This window comes from Protopterus annectens, chromosome 5.part0 (genome assembly GCF_019279795.1).
Source record: "Protopterus annectens isolate FY-2018-M chromosome 5.part0, PAN1.0, whole genome shotgun sequence".
NCBI lineage: Eukaryota > Metazoa > Chordata > Ceratodontiformes > Protopteridae > Protopterus > Protopterus annectens.
Window position 1 is genome coordinate 1591589622 of NC_056735.1, and position 24686 is coordinate 1591614307.

Genomic DNA, 24686 nt, shown 5'->3' on the forward strand with positions numbered 1-24686 from the left:
AGTAAACAACGGAGGCAGTTTCTCAGGACACTGTGAACCTGCAAAGTGCATTTAGCCTCGCACATAACAAATAATAAGAAAAAGTAATGTTGTTTAGTTATTAAAATGAAAAACAACCTAAGCAAGGTAAAATAAACACATAATATGACTATTTGTAAATATTTTATGATTTATCCTCATAGGATTACATATTCCTGGAAGCACAACTGAAATGTTCCCAAACTACATGTGCATTTATATGTAGCTGCCTGATTAAAAGGTATTACTCAGTTTATTTAACATGCTGATTCCACAAACTTTCTGCACTGTAAAAGTTACATTTTATATGTTACTTGAAATTGAAAGTCTCTAGAGCACATGAAACGATACATATTACTTTTTGAAATATGTTATCTTTGCAGTTACCTCACACTCTGTACAAACTAACTTGGCAACTGATAGCTATTCCTTTAAAATATCAGCTTAAATATTAAATGTGCCCTTCAAATGCTATTGACATTTTGACAAAATATAATCTGAACTGTAAAATGAATGACTTGAAAGAAGTGAAGTAATGCATAGATTTCAAAGACAGTTCTTGACATTACAGTATAAGTAAACAATGTATATTCACAAGGAAGTATTGAAATGTTTTAGTCTTCCAGTTAAAATAGCTTACTGTTAACATTTTGTGATATCAGAAAGTTTGAAGAGCTAGGAAATTACTATTATTTGTCTTTATAATGATTATTAGACAGATGTTAGACTCAGCTTTGTTTAATGAATTGTGACAAGTTTATGAGCAAAAGTGGACTCAATTAGATGTTATTACAATAGTTAGATTAATGGTGGACACTGTTATGCTTAATGGGTTACGGGGCATGTTAGTGATTAACTCTGAAATGTTTTGTTTATATACATACTGTCACTTGAACTATTTCCTATAATATTAACATAATATATAAAAGGAAGGAAAAATGTACTGTTGCTTATGAGAAGTGAAGCTTTCTTTACATTCTATCAGCCTCGAGAACTATTTCAGTTTTTTTTTTAACACATATTGATTAGGAACCACTATATTTGTGTTGTCATGGCAACAGGAAACAACTGAGTCAGTTTCTATGGACTTTGTGAATCTGTGAAGTGCACTTAGCCTTGTAGATAACAAATAAAAAAGTAACATTGTTTAGCTATTAAATTGAATTACAATCTAAGGAAGGTTAAATTAGATAACTTAATAGAACAACTTGTAAATACTTTATAAATTACTCACATAGGACTACACATTCCTGGAAACACAACTGAAATGTCCCCAAATTACTTCTGAACTTAAATGAAACTGCCTGATTAATAAGCATAACTTACTTTAACTACCTGAATCCATAAGCTATCTGCTCTATACATGCTACATTATATATGTCACTTGCACATGAAAAATACATATTATATTTCCAACATGCTATATTTGCACTAATTATACATTCTAAACTAACTCAATTGGTAACTGACAAGTTATTTATTTGAAACATCAGTGTAAATATTAATTGTGCCCTTGAAATATTGTTGCTGTTTTGACAAAACAAAACCTGAATTGAAAAAGGAATGATTTGAAGAAGTGAAGTGTTGTACAGATTTCAAAGACAGCTATTGACACTACAGTATAAGTAAAAATGTATACATGCAAGAAAAATTTTAAATGATTTACACTTTTAGTTAAAATAGCTTATTATTAACATTTTGCTTTATCAGAAAATTTAAAGAGCTAGGAAATTATTTCTAATTTGTCTTTATAATGTTTACTAGAGTGATGTTAGTCACTGACTTGTTTAATGGATTGCGAGTCATGTACAAGTCGGACTACTGAATGTTACTTCTGCTTACCTATGTTTGCTGAATTTCTTTTATTAGTACTGATTTAAAACAAGGGAAAGAAAGGGAAGGGAAGTCTCTGTTTTTGGTCAAGGGAGGAGAGGCTTAAGAGTATTCTAGCTGCCCTGAGAACTCTCTAAGATGCTCTAAACACTATTTGATTAATACTTACCTAAGATAAGTCTTGATTACCATATGGGTGCCTACACATTCTTTCTAGACCTGATGTGATTACCCATTCTTGAAGCAGGAGGTGCCCTATGCAGGGTGGGAATTGTCACAATAATCCAAGAATAAAAGGAATAGAAGTCTATGACCAGTACTTATCTAAAATAATGCTTTTTGCTGATGATATTTTATTAATCCTATCAAACTCCAGAGAGTCATTAGGAGAGCTAGAAGAAGTGATGGAGACATTTTATAAGATTTCAGGTCTACACTTTAATAGATCAAAATCAAAATTTCTATTTTTAAATAAGAAAAAAGAACTACAAGTTACAGATAATTCCATCATAGGAAAACAAGAACTTACACTAAATTATTTAGGAATAGTGTTATGCAAAAATATAAATGAAACAATATTAATAAATTATAAAACAATTATTGAAACAATAAAAATATATATAGAAAAGTGGAACAAAATTATATTATCTTTTGAAGACAGATTGCAATTAATAAAAATGGTCTTATTGCCAAAAACACTATATGTAGCATTAGCAATACAGTTAATTTCTGAAAGATGCATTCCTAAAGAAATAGACTCATGTTTAATAAAATTCTTATGGTATCCCAAAAAGAATAGAGTAGCTCTAACTCATCACATTAGATCCTGCAAACAAGGAGGATTGAACTTCCCCAAAATAGAAACATATATACAAGCATATGTGCTTAAAACTACAATAGACTGGACAAACCCAAATTATTTTGCCAACTGGAAAGAATTAACAACGGCTATATTAACAAATGAATTTAATCTGTTACAAAATGTTTAATAGTAGACAAATCAAACAAACCCTGGTACATACTATGCATAAGTATACAATATAATATAACAAAACCTTCAAAAACAACACTGATTAATAGTTACGTCAATTGCTTTGGGAAACTTATCAATGCAAACATAGATCTAAAACTTTGGTTTGACCTTTTAACCCCATTTACCATCACTAAGAACTTTCCTCACAAAATATATAGGGAAACAATAACCTCCTGGGAAGAAAATGGATTCTTATGCTGGTTTCAATATGTGAATAAATTAAATGTTTTAGATATACATATGATAAAAACTGCTTACAATATTCCAACACAGGATTGGTTAACCTTACAAAGCATTCTAATGTACACTCAAGATTTATGGAGATTAATTAATAATTCCTCATTTAAAGATATTCCAGATCTAATAAGTTTTTTGTATGAATTTATATATAATAGTTGTGAAAAGAAAAATTTCATTTCAAATCTATATAAAGAATTTGTAACATATAAAACAATTCTCAAACCATCATACTGGCAGTTCTTAACAAAAAGTCAGTCAGTGCGGTTAACAGAAGAAATTAAAACTAACATTTTAATATCAGTTAATTACACCTCTAACACACAGTACTGGAAAATATTTAACTGGAAATACTTACACAGAGCATTTTTAACACCAGATAGAATTAAAAAAAAATCAGTACTACTACAAATGTTTTTTGCTGGAGGTGTGAAAAGTCAAATAAAGCAGACTGGATTCATATTTTTTATGAATGTAATAAAATTAAATCATATTGGAATGGAATCAATCATTTTTACAAGCTTTATTTAATGAATCCTTTACCTTAACTAAAGCATTGATTATACTAAATGTAAATGAAGGTCCCTACCTGAATAAGACAAATATGTATTTGTTATGGACAATACTTGCTATATCTAGGAAATGCATAAGCAGAAGGTGGAATTCAAATACACCCCCCACCTTGGAAGAATTCTACACTTTACTGAAAACAACTGCATCAATGGAAATAAAAATCAAAAAAAAAAAAACTATGAATCTAGTCCAGGTCATTGGTAAATAATCCTTGGAAGAAAGTTCTATTCATTTGGTTTTACTGTATTTGTCTTTCCTCCTACTTTATTTTGCTTTTCTTAAAAGTACTCAATTTTATTTATTCTGCTGCATTTATTACTGCTTGGTAGTGATTAAATTGTTACTGTTATTCTAAGTCTTTTGGTTTAAGCACTTGGACTTCAAACAGGCTGTTTTACATTAAGAAGGTTTGTGGTCTGCACTGTTGTGGCAGGACAGGTAGCTTACATCCTTCTAAGCTGGGAATTGCTGATTGAAGGCCCAGTGTCTGCTATTCTAAAAGTGTATTAGTTCTGGCTTAAGAACTTGGGCTTCAGGCCAGTTATTCTAAATTAAGAAGGTTTGTGGTCTGCACTCTTGTGGGAGGAGACGCTGGATTTTGCCCTTCTGAGCTGGGAATTTCTGGTCACAGGCTTATTGTGCCTGCTTATTTGAACTGTTTCTTTCTCAAATTGGTGCGGCTTGTTGCTGTAGCATAGACAAGATTCAGGCCTGATGAATCTATCTTTGTTTGTATAACTTGAGCACTGATCCAGGCCATCTTTTTTGGAGAAGGTTCCCCTGCACCCTAGTAAGCAGGGGTGTGCAGTTAGAACTTGTCTGACTGAAGACTGTTGGAACAGGGCTCAGTTTTGAGCTTTTTTCTAGTTAATTGGGTAACTTGTTTAAATTAGTTTGTTCATTTTCTATATTGCACTTTATTCATCTGCTTTTACTGTATTTGTGTTTCTTCCTATTTTATTACTAGGGGCATTGACTACAACTCTGATCTGCGACATATGACATTAAGTATCCTTTTTTTGTGCATTTAAAGTGTTTTTTGAGTGTATCTGCTTTATTTTCTAAAAAATAATATATACACTTGTTTCCCATCTTTCGAAGCTACTATAGTCCAGTTTTCAGGTTAGTGCTGAATTCAGGGCTGTGTTACAAATCTCTGTGTTTGCCCATACCTTACTTGGATAGAAGGAAGTTCTCTGTTCACCTGTGAGAGAGGGGAGCTTTGGCAGCCTATCTGTCCCTGGAGGAGTGGTTTCAGCCCAGAAATTAGTAGTTTATTGGCCATTTTGGGCTAATTTCTATCTCTTTCATTTCCCTGCTATAAATACCGTATTTGCACAGTTTTGCACACCGGGCAGTGCCGGTTAGCTAGGGTAAAACTATTCCCGGCTCCACAAAGTCTCCTCTTCAATTATTCCCTTGGAACTAGACAAACTTTCAACTAAAGCACTGAAGCCATTCATTTCTCATCCTGGCACTTGCTCAAAACTTATAGCAAGCACTTATAAACCCTAGCACTAGACCTTCCTGTACTGTACAGAAGGATAAGGCTCTCTATTTGATCTTATCAGCCATCCAATAAAACAGTTCACTGTACCTATCCAGGCATGTCCAAAGGGCAGTTTCAGGTGTACTCTCTAGTCCAAATGGTGAATCTGGGCATTTTGAGGCAATGTCACAACTGCCTCATGTACACAGACAACCCCCCCTCCTCCTACCACCAAACACTAATACATGCAAGAGATGCAATTATACAGCCAAACTGGATGCTAAGCTCTCTCAACCCAAGACTGGATCAGACAGTCAAGAGGAAAAAGGAAATACTTGCATCACACCACCAGTCTCACATAGACCCATTAAAGTAGCACCGGCAAAAAACACACATAAATACATGAAAACATACCCGGAGCCTCTATATAAAAATCTGCAAAAGCAACAGAGACCTCTAAAGCAGACATCCAAGCAACCTCCACCCTCCAACACAAACCATGAAACACATACTTCACAAAACCAGTGTGCCATACAATCACAGCCCTTAAGGCAAAATAACATAGCCAACATACTAGTAATAGGTGACTCTATAGTCAGGCACACTGACGTCCCACTCACTAGGCTGAATAAGGAGAAGGTTACTGTTAGCTGCCTGTCGGGTGCCAGGATCTGCCACATAACACAAGCACTCAGGTCACTCCAGAACAAGTACAAATATGACTCTGTCATTGTCCGTGTTGGTGTGAATGACCTGAGCCGTACCTCCCTGGACTACTTGAAAATAGACATGGAAGACCTCTTTGATCATGTAGCCCAGGCCAGTATGACCCTGACCTTGAGTAGCATCCTGCCCTCACCAAGATTGATACCACGGTATAAAGAAAAAATTCTAGATTTCAACAATTGGCTAAGTTTCTGGTGTCATTCAAAGGGGATCCAGTGTCTGTCCACCTGGGATGACATGCTCGACAAGCCACGCTGCTTTGCTAGAGACAGCTTGCACCCATCACCCTTAGGCTTTTGAATACTGGCCAAGGCTCTTGCCACCCCCATAGTGCCTTTTTTAGGCAAGGATCAAAAGACAAACCCACCGCCGTAAATAGCACAAGTAACAAAAAACTGAGGGTAATGCTACTCAATGCCAGAAGTCTAAACCTCAAAATGCATGCATCAAGGCACTCCTCAGTATGGAGAAAATCGATATATGTGCAGAAACAGAAACCTGGTTTAAGGCTTCAGAGAGCACCCCAACACTATCAGGCTACAACTCATACCATATATTTCAGCCTCAGAACCCAAACCAAAATACAAAAGGTGGGGGCGTATCCATATTCATCAAGGATACCCACACCTCCAGGTTAGTGGCACAACACGATGCTTCCAAGATCATCCATGTACAACTAACAACGGGCAAAACTGCAATTCAAATTGTAGCTTGCTACAAATCACCCACCATGCCCCAGGACCCCCATTCCGCATTTCTGGAAACACTGGGAAACATAAAGGTCCTACCAAACACCCTAATATCAGGTGATTTTCAATTACCCAAACATTATCTGGGTGAAGTACTTAAGTACTAACTGCCTCGCCCAACATTTCCTAGAATTTATAAACTGAAAGGCCCTGGTTCAACTGGTCAACACTCCCACCAGAATAGACAACATACTGAACCTGGTCATCACCAACATGGGCGACCAGTGTTCCACACCAGAGGTCAACCCCTCACTGGTTAGATCTGACCATAAACAAATCACTTTGGATATCCACAGTCCACCCCCACTCTTGGACAAGAAAACCACCATGAAAAACTTTTCAAAAGCAAACTTCACATTACTTAAGACTGAGGTGGAAAGTTTCAAAGCCCCCATGCTGAAGGATAATGCTGTCAAAGCTGCAAAATCCTTTACTAATGTATTCTACAGGCACCTACAAGAATGCATGGATCATGCCATGCCAAGCAAAACCAAGACTTACTCCTCCAAGAAAAGGAAACCAGTCTGGTGGACTCCTGCCATAAACAAGCTATACAACAGAAGGAGGAAACTAGTACAGAAAAGAGTAAAATCCCAAAAAGGGAAGACATCCCTGATCAGTATCAGCAAGAAACAACAATTCCTCACAAAACCATCCAAGGCGAGCTTTGAAAGAAAAATTGTCAAGGACTCCAAAGATAACCACAAGGCATTCTATAGCTATGTCAAGAATCTAAGTGGCAATGCTCAGATCTGCTCAGAGTTAGTGCAGAATGGCACAAAATACACTGAACTGACCAATATTGCCAACATCCTGGCAGACAGGTTCAGCACAAACTTCACCCCCCTCTCACCCCCAAAAGGGCCCATAACCATACCAGAAAAATGTAGAGTCCCTGAAATCATAGACACTCAGGTTAAAACAGCTCTCTCCAAAGCCAAAAAACACAGCATCAATGGGAACAGACAGTGTCTAAGGCTGCATCCTACATGAGCTCAAAGATGAACTAACCCCTCACCTAAACACACTGTTCAAACTCAGCCTCTCCACAGGCAACGTACCCATAGAGTGGTGCACAGCAATGGTTATTCCGCTCCACAAAGGTGGAGCCACAACAGACCCCGGGAACTATCGCCCTATAAGCCTGACTAGCTTGGTCTGCAAGGCATTGGAGTGCATCATCATGGAAGTCATTAACAGAGACATTGTGAACCTCCAAACACTGGACCCTACCCAGTTTGGCTTTGTTAAGGGCAGAGCATGCCTCCTAAACCTGATGGACTTCTTTGAGACATTTACCAAGGCTATAGATGAGGGAAAGGTGATACACACAGCCTACCTAAACCTCACTAAGGCCTTCAACACCATTCCCCATTCTGGTATTATAGACAAGCTCACCAGCCTGAGCATAAACTCCTACATCACAAGATGGGTTGCCAACTGGCTAATGGACATAACTCACATGGTGAGAGTTGCGGGAGCTAGGTCTGACTCTAAACCGGTTACAAGTGGCATTCCCCAGGGCTCAGTCTTAGGACCCCTCCTGTTTGGCATATACTTCTCAGAGGTACAGGCAAGCACAGGAGGATGATGGCTGACCAAGTTCACAAATGACTGCAAACTAGGGGCTATAACTGACTCTCCAGCTGACACAGACATCCTCCAAAAGGGTCTCACTGAGACGGATACCTGGTGTCAAAATCATGGCCTCAAGCTAAATGCCAAAAACTGCATAGTAATCCCCTTTGGAAAAAAAACAAAGTACCCACAAGCTACCACATAGGTGTACTAAGGGATCTGGAGACCCAAGTATATAGTAATCTCACCTTTGATAATCACATTGCCAAAGTGGTTAGGAAATCCTTCTACGTGGCCCACCTAATCACAAAAGAGTTCGCATCCAGATCAAAAGAGGTCATTGTGCCCCTCTGCTCATCACTCATCAGACCCATCATAGAGTACAACGCCCCATTTGTGATGTACTTTACAAGACACCTGTAACAGCCAGAAAGACCACAGAAGTACCTCACCAAGAGGATCACTGGCCTCAAACAGATGCCCTATGCAGCGCTACTGAAGAAACTACAGCTGTACTCAGTTGCATACTGCCTACTCAGAGGTGATCTCTGCCTGACATACAAGGCCATGTCCAACCCAGAATTGATGGACATGCTCCACCTAAAGAAAACCTCATCCCCTCGAGCCACATGCTCTAGGGATCTATACCTCACCACAACAATAAATAGGACATGCTGGAGGGATAGATTCCTGTCCCAAAGACTTCCCATGCTTTGGAACAAGATCCCAATCTACATTAGGCAGAGATCCTCGCTAACACTCTTCAAAAGAAACCTTGACGAGTGGATGGGAAACAGAAAGTTTACCTCTGGGATCACTTCAGTGTCTCTGCTGGACAGAGGCACAGGGGACTAATCTAAGGGGGCGGCGAAAGCCAACACATTCTGGCTAGGCTTATAAATGCCTTCAGGCAGATAGCCTAGTACCTACCTATGAACCTATATCTTTGTTGGACACTCTGCAATAATCAATATTGCATCTCTGATAACTGATCTGTTAATTCTATATTTAATAACATACAGTGTATACATTTGAAAGTCAGGCTATTGTAAATATTGTATATAGTTGTTTAAAATGATATTTAAAAATATGTAAATGTTATTTTAATTGAAAATAAAAAAAAAAAATTGAGGAAAAAAAGGAGTGGACCCCAAGAAATTGAGCTCTGTGGAACTGAGCCAAAAACTGAGCAAACACTGTAAATGTCTGGACTCAAAGTAAAGTCAATAAACCAACTTAAAAAGCCCTCTGGCTGATGAAAACATTTTACTTTAATTCTTCTGTCTGTTTCTAACTTGTACAAACCAGAATATATTTGTACTGCCACTAGAATAGCAGACACAGTACTCAATGTAAAAACACACTTTAGTTAGTCAAAAGTGAAAAGCTATCAGAAACAATTTAAATAATTAGCTGCAACAAGTAATCCTCTCTTAAGCCACAATCAGTGTTTTTCAACTTGGACAGATGAGGTTATCTTTCTACTGCTTCTAGATTTGCAGTCACAGTCTTCTTAACGTAACAACACACTTCTCCAAAAGTGAAAATGTATCAGAAACAAATGAAACTACTAGCTACAAATGAGACAGCAATGAGGAACTCACACTTTAAAGTAATTTCAAAGCACACTAACAGCATACATGCAGGGCCCAAGGGTGTAGCCGGGCATGCTCTTTGTACTCTGCAGAGTACATTTTTTTCGTTGCAGCTTTTTTAGGCCATATTAGGTCTACAACTGTTTAAAGTGATTCCTCTAATTACAAGTGCATAGCTTGCTTACAGAGAGGACTGGTATGGTAATCTAAAAAAAAAAAAAAAAAAAAAAAAAAACAGTATGTTTAACAGTTTTAGTGGTGATCACTGGAAATGATATGTACAAGTTATTAACTGCTGGTGGGGACAACATTTTTGAAGATGTGTCCATTTTTTATATGATAGGTTGGGGGGGGGGCAGTATAAAGAGTTTGAGTGCAAAATAGAATTTTTTGGCTGCACCCCTGGCAGGGCCTGCCTAGTTTCATCTGTCATTACCCAAAAAAGCATGAGAGAAGATAAGACTGGGAGGAGTTTCCAAGAGCAGATATAACGAAAGAGTTGGCAGCTCAAAGGACTCCAAAAAAGATAGTAAACATGCAGTAAAATGAGTGTCCACTCAAAACTGATTTAAACACCTAGGTGCAACACAAGAAACCACTTGAAAAGGACTGTAGACTATAAAGCACTGCAACAAGAAAAATGCCTTCAATTAATAGCTTTAAATACAGGTTCAGATCAAACATAAACAGGAAAAACACAAAACTTATTTAAATCTTAAGATAACAACAGTATTTGAAATGCAGTTTAAATGTACTTCCACAGATGCAAAATATAGTCCAAATACTTTGTTTCCAAGCTTCCAACTGCCCCAAGACTGCAATGTCGGATTGCTAATGTAATATAAAATACCAGGGAAGCTGGGTTTGATTACCAGAATCTCTAGTTACAACAAGCGCAGCTGGATAAAGTTGGCTTTTTGTTTTAAGTCTGAAAAGTGACTACAACACAATTAGGTAAACAATGCTTATAAGCCACTTAAGTGATTACAAAAATAACAAAGGGTTCTGTTTGAAAAGTGGTTAAAACTCAGAATTAGATGAGCAATGCTGACAGTCCTTTTAAGAGCTCAGAAGAATAATAATGGATACTGTAGAACCCACATGAATTTATAGGTGTAGCTTCAAATTCAGAACACAGTAAAATTGCAATAAAATGAGAGGCCACTCAGAACTAATTTAAACACCTAGGCATGTCACAGAGACCACAAGAAAGTCACTAGAGCTATAACATGCTTTCAGTTAATTGCTTCAAATTCAGATTCAGAATAAGCACAAACAGAAACACACAAAAATGAGATAAATGGTAAAATAAGTGCAGTATTTTTCAACAGTCCCGAAAATGTCACCCAAATTCCTTGTTCCAAGCTTTCAACAGTCCCGAAACTAAGATGGCTGATGGCTCTTCAGATATAAAATACCAATGTGCTGGGTTTATTTACTAGAAGTTTTAGTGTCCAAGCTTCCAAGTTTGTCCCATACTTAATGCAGTGACATATACCAATTATTTTACTTTTTGAGAATGACTTTTTATTGACAAAGTAAAAGTACTGCCATGGGTGAAAGGTAACAAAAAACAAAATATTGCAGGACATGATTCCTAGTAAAATGTTCAGTACTAGGCATACATGTGTTGGCAACAATGCAACATTGTAATAAAATTATTGTCGACCGTGAACTGTTCACTTTTATAAAGAAAACTCGGGTTATGTGAGTGACTTCACTGATAAGAGTGTTTGAAGTAACTATTTGAAAAAATGAGGACTAGATACAGTGACAAAAACGGAAGTACATTGCATACAGAAAGAAATTTCACCATAGCTAAATGACACATATGGAAATAGTTTTACAGTATTTCAGTATAACCAGATTTAGATATTTATTGATTAATTGCATGGCTGAGCATGTGTCTGACCAATTGATTCTGCTGCATTCTGTGTGATTTTATCTAAGATCTGATGCTAACTATGAAAATCATGTATTCCCACTGCCAGCTATTTCTCCCCAGAATCACACCACCAAAATGCAGGACTAAATGACACATACTTTGCAAGGGATTGTACAACTCAATACAGGGTAAACATAAATAGTTGTTTGCTCACTTAATGAATCTATTTCTAATAGACTCGTAAATATCTGAAATATCTGAATGCCCCCCCCCCATTACTACAGTAGTACCCAATTACTGCAAAAAAAGTGCAAAATATATTTTGCACATGATCTTTAAATTATGACAACATACTAATATATGCATTGCTGCTTTATATGGGCCAAATATGTAATATCATCATTAGTTGAGTGAGTACATTTAAATGTAGTACAAAAATTCCTTAATGTACCTGCCGACAGTGAGTGAAATATGTATGTTGAAACAACATGTATACTTTGCATATGTACATTAATCTCAGACAGCAATACTGCACCTTTGACAACAGGTATGTGTTTATCTATTTAAACAGCTCATCATTTTTTTGGTTCTGTACCCCTCCCCTCGTTTATATATACTAACAGGCTCATTAAATGAATTCATTTTTTTTGTTCCAACAAGTATATCTGTTTAAATGTACCTGTGTCAACAAAGTATGAACTTCAGTATTTCCTTGTGTTTGCAATTTTCTCTCCCTTTGTCACTATTTTCTCTCTTAAATACATTTATTTTATTTATAGTTTTGTTTCTTTTCATTTCATGTTTTTATTTTTTATGTAGCAGCATAAAGATTTGCACTCATCCCACTGGCAAAGTGTGATGACCCCTTTCAGCTTGCAGCAGCAGTGTCACCACCAACACAACCAGAAGTACACAGCACATCTGGATCCTAACCAACAATAGATTCTTCCACACCTCCTGCCCTACCTGCCCCACTTGCTTCAGGTAGCCCTGCACCAGATGCTGGTGAAGTTGTACTCCCTTGTAGCAGTGCAGCTGGAGGGGATTCCAGTGTCACCAAATGATAACTGGCAGACATTGTGGGGGATATTATAGACAGCAAGTTGGATGCCTGAATCGGCCATATACAGAATAATCTCTGGTGACTTGTTGAGTTACTTCCTTACCAGCACTGGCTCTACCACATAAGCCTGGACCCAGTGGTGATGATACCAAGGGTGAGACAAAATTTTCCACTGCATCTCAGCTGGCAGAGAATGCAGCTGTCACCATCCATTCCTATCCACTATCCTGGTGTCCCCCTCTCTTTTGTGTCCATGCCCAACCCAATTGGTTGTTCAAGCCTTCCTTTACCATTGTCTCCCATCTGTTTGTCTGATATCTCTTTCACTATTGTGTTCCGCTCCATCAGTTTGTTACCACATATCCTGTCAGTCATGCCTGTCTTCCTCTGCTGCCTAACTAAACCATTTTTCCTTCTTCTTCCTTCCCTTTCTGCCTGCCCCAACTAATCTTTCTCTTCAAAAATATAAAATAGGGATATGTCTCACAAAAAAGAATTTCCTCCCTTTCTCTCCTCCATCCTGATCATTTCTTATATGCTCATCTACTTTCTACCATTTGCTTCCTTACTCTTTTCATCTCTTTCCCATTTTCTTATTTCAAACCTTCAATCCAGTACAAAAACTAGACTCACCACAGACATGCCAATATGCAGCTTTAAGTTGCTTATCTTTTTATGGTTGTACTTTGTGTGATAGGCTACAAAGAGCAGTAGTAATGCCCATGCACAACCAATGTGAAATGATACCTCTCATTGTATAGCAGCAATTACATTCAGTCACTGATCTACCATGTATATTGACCTAGACTGTTATTGTTCTCACAAATGAGTCAAGCGTCATTACTAAGCAGTGTGCAAATAAGAAATAGGGCAAACCTTATGGCTTTAATTGGAATGCCTCCATTGCTCATCTTGTAAATAAAATGATTTATAAAGCGTCAGTGAACAAATTGGAAAATTCATATCTCTTCAGTGCTGCATGCTCTTTTTTGTGTCACTTCTGCAAATGTGTAGCAATCACCTGCAGCAAGTTCTACTGACACTTCCTATACAACTGATACCATAGCTTAGCTTATAAATGATTTACAGAATGTCAATGAACAGAGCAGAGCATTCACATCCCCTTAGGGCTGTATGCTTTTTCAGACTTTTCTGCAACCATTCTGTAAATGTGCAACAATTACCTGATAAGTGCTTCACAGACATCTTCTGTGTGATTGCAGCAGTCACAGAAGATGTCTGTGCAACAATTACCTGCTAAGTGCTTCACATACATCTTCTGTGTGACTGCTGCAATTGCTTGCTTTGTAAATGAAGTGAATTATTTACTGTCACTGAACAGACTCAAATCCATTCAGAGTTTTAGGACCTTTTTTCCAATCTGTAAATGGGTAGCAATCAGCTGTTATGTACTTCACTTAAGCCTTTAGTGTGGCCTCTTCTGTGGTTCAGCTTCTAAACAAAGTGTTTTGTAGAAGGTCAGTGAAGAGAGTTAAGGATTCAAATCCCTGTATAGTTGTATGTGTGTTTTTCATGACATATCCTTTATAGCACAGGTGCAGTGATCAAACTCTGCTGATGTCATTACTGGTTTCCTTTGATATATTTTGTTAGTTTTTTGTACTCCACCTATTCTGTGTGTTTTTCACACTTTTAAACTTCAAGTATTCAAGTATGCTACTTCTGTATGTATGTATGTATGTATGTAGTTATTTATCATCCTCCATTATCCATTGTCCTCTTCAACCCTAGATTTGTTACCACATCTCTCTTATCTCTCTTTTCAGTCTTTTGTCTATTATATGTGGGTTTCTGTGGCCCCATGACCATGTCTAGCCTCGCACATTAGGCATACTTCATGTACAACCTTCCACAACAAATTCCTTTGCATATATGTATCCTAGAGTTACAAATGTAGATCAGCACACACTCATTAGTAACCGCAGACATGCTATGTTGGTTACCTAGATTCTCATGCTCTCTCAGTCTTAACTTCATCTGCTCTTACTTTACTGGGACCAAGAGTTAGTCCAACATGATCTTCCTATATTACTGTGGCTGAAATAAGGAGCTGCTCATCATACACACATGCCTGGCCTCATGCATTGTTAATTAAACCCAGGGCTAATTACTCATGGCATAGTAAACAGTTTTGGAATGGCCATGGTTACAAATCACAGCATTTCTGAATGCCCAGTCTTGCCATTTATTGTGTGGACCATCTGGTCATTGGTGTTATTTGACTGGTTTGGAGCACTTCAGTACAGTTTTTCTATCATAATTGGCTGAAGTAAAGTTGGATGCTACTATCACAAAGACTGGATACATTTATTTCATTAGTACTGATTAAAAACTAAAATTATCAGCAGAACATGAATGGTTTGATAGACTAACATAGCAGTAGCATAGCTAGGCAGGGTGAGATGGTCAATTGCTCTCAGCACAAAGTGTTGGGAGGGAAAGATCAGCTGATCCTGATCTCTAGTGCAATAATGTGTTTTAAAGGCCAGTACTGAATTTGAGGTCAAACCTGAGCAATGTATCACTCTGTGTGTGGTCTAAACTATAGCAGCTGTTTATTACATTTGTGACAAACAGTTTGATAGACTTAAAACATAAAAAAAAATCTTTTTTTTAACTAAAACCTGAGCACTGTAGTGCATGGTATCAACTTTAACAATTGTTTGCTGCATTTGTAGCAAATAGGTTGCTATAGTTTATTACAATAATTTATTTTTTTTTACGTTAAACATGAGCGACAGCAGTCTGTGCAGGCAGGATATAAACTGTAGCAGTTTGCTACAGTTAATACTAAAGAAATTTTTTTTTTTAATTTTTTTTAATAAGATGGAAGAGGATCATGGTCACCATGCAGAAATGGGACCTGAATGGTTAGCCAGGAGAGAAGAGGGCATGTTGTGCATCTGGCAGCTGATTGGTGTGCCAGTAGAAGGAACATCCATTTTTTTTCTTCATCAGTGGAAGAACTGGAGGGTGGTGAAGGAGGTGCTATGTGGATCTGTAATAAATCAATTGCTACAATTTTTTTCCAATTTACATGAAGAGCTGAGGGTGTATGGCACTGGTACCGGCCAAGGGCGCTGGTTGAGCCAGCTATGTTTTTGTAACATAGTGTGCAATACAAACAAATGTGGCAATGAAGAAGTAGTACAACATCTGTCAATCACTTGTATTACTCTTAAACATCTGGGTAAATGCACTTGTCATACTGTGTGACAGCAAGTGACTACATGCCATTTTTCTCAATACAGTTGGCATTCCCTTCTGCAAACACATGAACTTTTGTGCAGTATTTATAGTCACTGCATGAAAAAGTTATGGCTGTCAGAGTTGTCTGTGAATGAGCATAGCTAAGCTATGATTCATTTCACAGAGGTTACATACATTAACAATTGATGATCATGAATAAGCATAAGCAAATTAATTCATAATGAGATGTAAATTTGACATTATGTAAAACAGCATATGCTCCTGAAGGAGTGGTGCCTATTCAATCTACTTTGCAATCCAAAAAGATGCTGTCACTTAATGCAAGCTTAATGCTAGCTTAGCTGTTTCCATTGCTGATCCTGTATAAATGATTTGAATTGTCCTTTATCTGCCTCAATCCCTTGTTCTGTATCTTTACTGCACATAAAAAGCTGCAGTCATACACAAAAAAAAAAAAAACACAACAGGCAAACAGCACAACAATGAAAGCATGCCTGCCATCCTCAGAACCCCCTCCATACTTATCTATACATACAGAGTCCAGCCAAGTAAAATTGTGCTGAAGTAATGTTGTTTGCAATAGCAAAAATACATTCACAGCTGTAAAAAACAACAATTTGTTAAGATCCACACTTTCCTTAGCCCCTAGATCTTTTCTTGTAATCATAATAATGTCGATTTTCATTCATCAGTGACACTCAGGAATCTCCTAGTAAAAACACGTTGCACCAACAAAACATCCTTGCCACTTCAGTACTTCTGAATTTAATCAGTGCACTTCTACCATGTATGTCCAGTCACTAAAAGATAGTAAAGTAAATGAGTTTCTCACCAATCAGTGATTATTTCCAGTACTGCTGTAATGACTTCCTGTTTAAAAAAATGACAGATTTCTATATTCACTGAACCCTTTGTAATATGCCCAGCATGTGAATAAAACAAGCATTTCTTAAAGTCAACCAATAATCTTACCTTATTTTAAATTCTTTCACATTCATTTCCAATAATTCTATTATTTATTTATGTATATTGCTTTAAAAATTCCACAGTTTACAAAGTAATCTGCTGTGTAACACCAGTAATCCAAAACTAATATGGCACTGTTAAACTTGCTCACATAAGTACAGGGAAATTCTAAGCATTGTTTTATGCAAATGAAGCCCATTTACATTTATCTCTATGAATCATAGTAATAATTGTATGCTCATAATGGTCATCTTCAGGAACCTTACACTTTTGCAGTGTTTATTAAAATACCTGTGCATTTCCTTAGTCAGCATGATTACCACTACCAAAGTCCAAAACCAGGGACTGGGAATACTGATTCTTCTTTTATACTGTAATACAATGATACCTTTCAAATTCTCCATCTATGCATGCCTTTGTATGAGTTTGCAGTATAGTACTGGAACTTGTCATATGCAGTTTAAAATGGAGTCAAATACATGTCAGCGCAAAATAAATAAAAAAAACATATCTAAAACTAAATTAGAAGCATGCAAGACTGTATATTTTTGAAAAGGAATGAAAATTATAAAACAGTAATTTATTTATTTTTTTGTGATTTGATAAAAAGAAATTTGTTAAAGACTTTTTTTGCCACAGTAGGTAAAAGAAGTTGTAGCATCATAGTATTAACTGGTTTTCTTAAGATATCATTTTCAAAATAAAAACAAAGTTACTTACACTCCTGAATTGAACTATATATGCCAAAATAGGTGCTCCTCCATCGTCTTGTTTAGTTATGATAATTTTAAAACTCTTTGCATTTCCTGCTTGCCCATGAACTTTAGGTGCGCTTGGTTTTTCTATAAATTTAATAAAAAATGTATATGAAGTCATTTACCATAATCAGGTTCTAACAAAACAAATGAAAGGACAATACACATTTAAAACATTGATCTTTTGTCAAGGAAGTATCACTTAGACATAAACTTAGTTTATAAAGAAAGTCCCTGTTATATATCAATTGATTTTTTTAATATTCGAACTCCACATTACAAATCTCTGCATTACTTAAAATAAGAAGGGACAATTTTTAATGGTTTTATCCAGTGTGCTTACAGCTATCTTTCAAAAGCAAGAACAATGTTTATTCCCTAGTTTGAGATTTAATGTGAATATTTAGTCTGGTGTTAATAGTCCCCATGGTAGTATGGAAATGTTTACAACTTGATTGCATTATACTCCTACTCCAAGTAGAAATGAAAATTGAAAAACAAGTATAATATGGATACAAAATTAATTCACATTATTGGCATAAATATGCATTAGTTTCTTTTAAAACAGACACACCAAATCTGCAGCAGTTTCAACCAAATCAGCTCATTGTTTTCAGAAAAAACAGAGTATCAAACCATACTTTCTAAATATTAAGATCGCTGAAACTAAAAGGAAGGTAGCAAAACAACAGAAGAACACTTTTGCAGGAGGGCAAGCATTTTTTATCTCTGTAATACAACCTACATGAATTCGCTCATGCAAACTACTCCTGAGACATCACAGTACTTTTGTCTTAGCTTGGAATGTGTTATATTAAGATGTTCAGTTCCAATTGTACGGGTGCAGTGTGTCTCACTCCTCTCCACAAAAATTTCATATTTGTTAAGCCCTGTTGCATTCTATTCCTTTGTATGTAGTGAGTTGATCAGCAATAGCTGAACACCTTTCCCAGTGTATACACACACAATGAAATGTCAAACACAATAGATTTAAAAATGTCATTTCATTGTCATGAAGTACCCAAGGTTGTATTCCTACAAGTACTACCATGTAATTAGCATGTTTTATAGGATTTCAGTAACATACTTTGTAATTATATATCTATTTTATATCAACATAATTGTATTGCATCTCATTTTTCTTCTGTCATATAAATGAAGGATTGACATACATGTACAGTTTACTTAGTTATTCCCTCCAGTATATCTTTTTTGTATGGCACAGTAAGTCTGACTTTAAAACTCTAGAAAAAACATAGCTTCTTATAAGATGTGTAAAAGATTATTTTCAACAACACAGATTAATTTAGTTTTGTGCACTTATTACACAGTCATGATTGACTATTCTACAGTGCCACCTAAGGAAATAGAACAAAAGAAAGGATTTCTGTGATCTTCATAAAACAATGCCCATAAATCTTTAAGCAGTTGTATCACAACATATGGGCACAGGATTCAGAAGCTGTGAGCTACTTCAGAAGATATTCTAACAGCAAATGACTGGAGAGAAACCAAGGTCATGTGAATTATGAATTTCAAAAACAGAAAATGGCACATTCATATCAGTTATTTTTAGCCAATTTCACTAATAAAATGTTCCTATGGATTATACTGCTGTGTTTTTTACAAGGAGAGCACAATATGTTTAGGATGCTAGAATAGCAAGATGTATGAAACCATACACCAACAATGAGAGAATTTTGTTAATGTGTAGTATATTTTTATCAAGACATCACACCACACATTAAAATAATATATGTTTGGGTAAGGTACTACCTTAAAATTGCCACCAGTCTCCAGACTTAAGCAATTCTGAAAGAATGTTTCCTTTATTCTTTAGGTAATATTTACAAATGAGGTATGCAAGCTTTTTGAGTGTCACGGCTATTTCATCCATTTCCAAATGAACCAGAGGAATCATCCAAAATGATAAAGGCAAGTGCAAACTGAAGTGCATGCTGAAAATGTCATACATGCTCTGCCATTTGTGTTATATCATTTTGTTTGGTTTGTGCCACTACTGTGTAAAGGTATGCCAAATTTGGGCAGAAGATACAAGCACACTGCAGTTTTGATAGCTTATAGCACTGCATTGCACATCTTATTGCACATACTGGAGAATACTTTTGAAGTATTCATTATCAACAAAGATTGTTTGATCAATGCTCATTACTCCATGCTCTCCTTTGAAACAGAACATGTAAGCCAGTTTATGCTGTTATGTTCTGTAGCCCACCCAACTCTAGTTGTAACTCTAACTGTGTGATGACTGCTGTACTTCTGCCTTATAATAGTTAGCCATTAAAACTAGTCACACTTTTTTATATCAAATCACTCTGAATTCTGAATGTCCATACATAAAAAACAGAGAACAGAAAGACATAGATAACAGAGAGCATTTTGTCATTTTAATAGCACAATTTTTATGTAAAAAGTAAAATTACTATAAATGAGTTTAAAAATTTAAAGCAACTTCAAATATTTTTATAGAATGTCGTGAACACAGTTGTTTTATTTGGTGTTGTAAAGGTCACATGATACTCATTAATATCATGGTTTAAGTGAAAGCAATATAATTTATATTTTGAGAAGTTCTTACTGAATATATAGAACAAAAGCACTAATTCATGATATAACTGTGAATTACATGAATAAATCTGTGTAAATAAAAATGTAAAAGCAGCCCAGGCAAAACTTTATTACCTTTGCCTTTCTCTCCAGTCTTCTCATTCTCTTCTACCGCTATTACTCCAAGCAGAAAGTCACCCCACTGCTTTGCTTCATCAGGATAATACCCTGTTAATTAATGCTACTGTAATCTTGAACAAGATGAGCTATATTCTTGACAAATGGTCTGAAGTTTCTGCAAAGTTTCTCTCTCTCTCTCTGTATTTGTATGCAGCTATATTTTAATTATATTGTTGTCTTCTGTTGTTTGTCTAATGTGTAAATGAGGAACCTTTGCATTCGTATTTTGTACTTATGAATAATGTTTTGAATAGTGTTTTATGCATAATGTCTTTTGAATAGTGTTGTATGTATAATGCATTACCTTCTTAGCCCACTTTGTGGCTGAAAATGTCTTTGGACCAGTCCACCTACTCAGTTAACAAAATAAAATAAAACATAGCTCTGCACATTGGCACCTGAATGTGACTGTAGTTATGCACCGCAGTGTTACAACATGAATGTCATTCTGTAGCATCATTATGTGAGTGTATGCATGTCATATACCTGGCAGTAAAGATCACATGCTTCTTGTTCATCTTTATGTGCAGAATTTGTGCTGAGATGTATGGATAATGCATTGCACACCAGCAATGCACATAACTTGTTGGCTCTAACTTCATTACCGTAGCCTCTTGACTAAGTTATTCTTGTTTATTATCTATTTATCCTTTGTTGACCAGGTTAGTACCTCTAAGCTAGCTGCATGTTTTCAGGTGAGACCTGAGGTGGTATTTATGCTACTAGGGAAAATGTGACCAAGGCATCGGGGAACTTCCCTTACTCTTGCTAGTGGGGGGGGGGGCTTTGTGTGTTACATATTCTAACTTCCTGTTTCCTGTCCAGGCATGGAGGCAGCCAGGAAGAATAGGGGAAAACATGCTGATTCAGCTTTTGCTGAAAATGGAGTGAAAGTTGCTGAAATTGTAGTTGAAATTGTAGAATCACTACCAGAAGTTTTTTTTCTGGTGATGTGGGTGCAGAAACAACAGTGACATTGGAGGAAAAGGAGATTGCAGCTGAGATGGATTCAGAGGAAAACTTTCAGAGGAGATTGTTTGAAGGAGAGACAGTTATATCTGAAAAATGCATAATTACAGCTTCCCAATCTGGAGGGGTGGGGTGAGTGATGTTTATTTGGAAGAAATTGTAAACCAAAGTGAGCCAGAAAGTGGAGCAGCAATTTCATGAAGTGCCATCATGGAGAAAATAGTAGAAGAGAAATGTGAAGAAGTGACTATGCCAGAAAAAGTTCCAGAGAGAAAAACTTATGCACAAACTGTTGGAGAAGGAGCAAAGAAGAAATTAAAAAAAAAAAAAAGTATATAGTACATGTGAGCAGTAAAAAAGTAGAATGTTTGGACAAGTATTAGGTTTGGGACTCCGTCATAGCACCTCTGGGAGTCAAAGCAAAAGAGGTAAGAGCATTTGTTTTAATTAAAAAGATAATTTTTGTGACTTGATATTTGAGACTGGGCAGGCCATAAAAAAACTTTGGGTGCATATGAACAATAGAAAAATATTTAACCTTGGTCAGAATATGTGGTGCAAGCTTTTTACAAAAAAAAAAAAAAAAAGAAAAGAATAATGATCCAGTTTAGAACTTTAGTTGAAGTAAAAGAACTGAAAGAACATGTGTTAACTATATGTAAAGAAGTAATGGACTCTACAAAAATATACAATGAAAGGGAACTATGGACTGGGGGCTGGGGATGTGGAGTAATACTGAAAATGGAAAATGAAAATGCTATGCATGTAATTAGTATTATTAATGTTAATGTTAATAGGAGTTTTAGGAAATACAGGGATCAACCAAAGACTTGTTATATTTGTGGAAAGAATGATCATTTAATCAATGAATATGATAAAAAATTTGTTATGTATGTGGTAAAACAAGGCATAATGCAAACAAATGTGATTTAAAGTGCAAAAAATGTGAGAATACTGGTCATTCGTGGCTAGAACATAAAATGAATATGCAATAAAATGAAAATGAACTTATAAGGGAGAAACAGGGTTCCTATCATGAAACTGAACATGAAGAATGCCGAATACCGGAAGGCGGAACTTGGTAGTTTGAAAGTTGAGAATGTCGAAGCTGCAAAAACCCAAATTCTTTTCCAGGGAAAGAATTTGGTTGGCTGTTTCGGTGGCTTTGGCATTTTTTGACCGGGTCAAGGTAAGTGTACAAATGGGTAGTGACGGACTTTAGGGTTATGGCGTGGGTCAGGTAAGTGTGCAATAGTGACGGACTTTAGGGTTAGGGCGCGGGTCAGGTAAGTGTGCAATAGTGATGGACTTAAGGGTTAGGGCGTGGGTCAGGTAAGTGTATGGTAGTGACGGACCTTAGGGTTAGGGCTGGGTTAAGGATAGTGCATAGATAGTGGTGTATGTTAGGTTTAGTGTAGGTTTTTTAGGTGTTTGGTGTGATTGTGTTATGTGTGTGTTTTTCGGAACAGCAAAATTTTTACCCTGGGAAAAAATTTGCTGTTTTGAAGTTTTGATGTTATCCAAATTCGATCTTCCAAGTTCAAACTTATGGTGTTCAACATTTTGGAAGTTCGATTTCATGATATAGACCCAAGAAACAGACAGAAGAATGTGTTATACAAAAATGTGACTGATAAAGAGATTATACATGAAGTTAAAGAAAATAGTAAGAAAAAAAATCAGAGAAGACAAGTGAGGAAGAAGTTGACTAGTGCACAGTAAGAAATAAAAATAATTCAATAGGGAAAAGAGTTAAAGGAAAAGAAAATTTAAAATATAATGCTTAGAGAAAACAAAAAAGGGAAGGGTTAAACATTTTATTATAATAACTGTTCTTAAAAGCTGAAAATATTAGCTTTATATGTAAACAGTATGAAAAATATTAAGAGGATAATAGGTATATTACAATGGTGTGCTGCAGCAGATGCATATACTATTTTAGAAGATATCAGATTATTAACAGAGGAAGAAAGAACACACACTGAAAAACTTTGGAATGGTGAAGTAGTTTAGAACATGACGAAAGAAACATGCTTGGGCATATCTATATTATGTCAGGAAAACATAAAAATATTAGATGTAACCATAGTGGATCTAGGATGAAGTATGGTAATAGACTTGAGATGGAAAAAATATGTATATAGAATTATACCTTTATATGCATACATAACAAAAAAAAGAGACAGAAATGATGTTTAAAAATTTTTTTGAATATGTTTGTGTAAATATAGACATTATAGTGGGTGTCAATTTTAATTGCAATTTAAGAAAAAAAAATAAGAACAATGGTGATGTTAAAATAGTTAAAGAAATTATGAGAAGTAGAAAGTTAAGTTTATGGGAGAAGGACCACTGGACCTACAAAAGGAATGAAATTAGGATAGAAATTCATTATTTTTTAATATATGATAGCTTAAAAGTTTAAAAAAAGGAATTAAGTATGATGGAATTTCAGATCATGTGGCTATATGGGTAAAGGCCCATGAAAATGAAGAATATATAAGAATAGGGAAAGGAATAAAGAGAACTAATGAAAGGGAATTAGCTTTAGAAGAGAAAAAAAAAGTTATGGAATTATGAAAAAAATCATATGAAAATGAGAGAATTTTATGAGAATTGGACTGTTTGGTGGCTTAATTTTAAAGAGAAACATAAAAAAGTGTTTTTAGAATGTATAAGGAAAAAATAAGAAAAGAGAGATACAAGATATTAAGTCAAGAAACATTCAGATACCTATTAGAGCAGAAAAATTCCTTTTATGAAAAAGAAAGAGAAATATATAAAATAAATCAAATTAAAATTATCAACTTATTATATAAACAAAAATATTGTATACAAGAAAAGAAAGAAGTACCCCCATATTTTTGTAAAATAATAAAAGAACGAAAAATAATAAGACAAATAAAAAATAAGGAAGGTAAGCAAATAAGGCAGCAAGAATGAATATATGAAATAATTAAAAACTATGCATTGGAATTATTTGTTAAAAGAGAAGAAAACAGAACAAATTTATAAAGGTGAAAATTTAAATAATGAAGTTAGGGTATTTAGAACAAAAAATAACTATGAAAGAATTGAATGAAATTCTAGAAAATATTAACATGAATTCTGCAACAGGACAGGATGGAATTGAATATGGTATATATAAAGAAATGAAGGAGTGGCAAAAATATGTTTTATAGAAGTTAGGACTGAATGGTTAGAAACTAGAATTAAAGAGAAAGAGATATGTACACAA

At 35.7% G+C, this 24686-nt stretch overlaps 1 protein-coding gene across 1 annotated transcript in view; it reads right to left on the minus strand.

The window, feature by feature from the left end:
- The window catches only part of NCAM2 (neural cell adhesion molecule 2), a 2742482-nt gene that overhangs the window by 557050 nt on the left and 2160746 nt on the right, over positions 1-24686 (minus strand). Inside the window, exon 14 of the mRNA XM_044072021.1 lies at positions 17697-17818. Coding sequence (XP_043927956.1) covers positions 17697-17818 — 122 coding nt within the window. The remainder of the gene's footprint in view (positions 1-17696; positions 17819-24686) is intronic.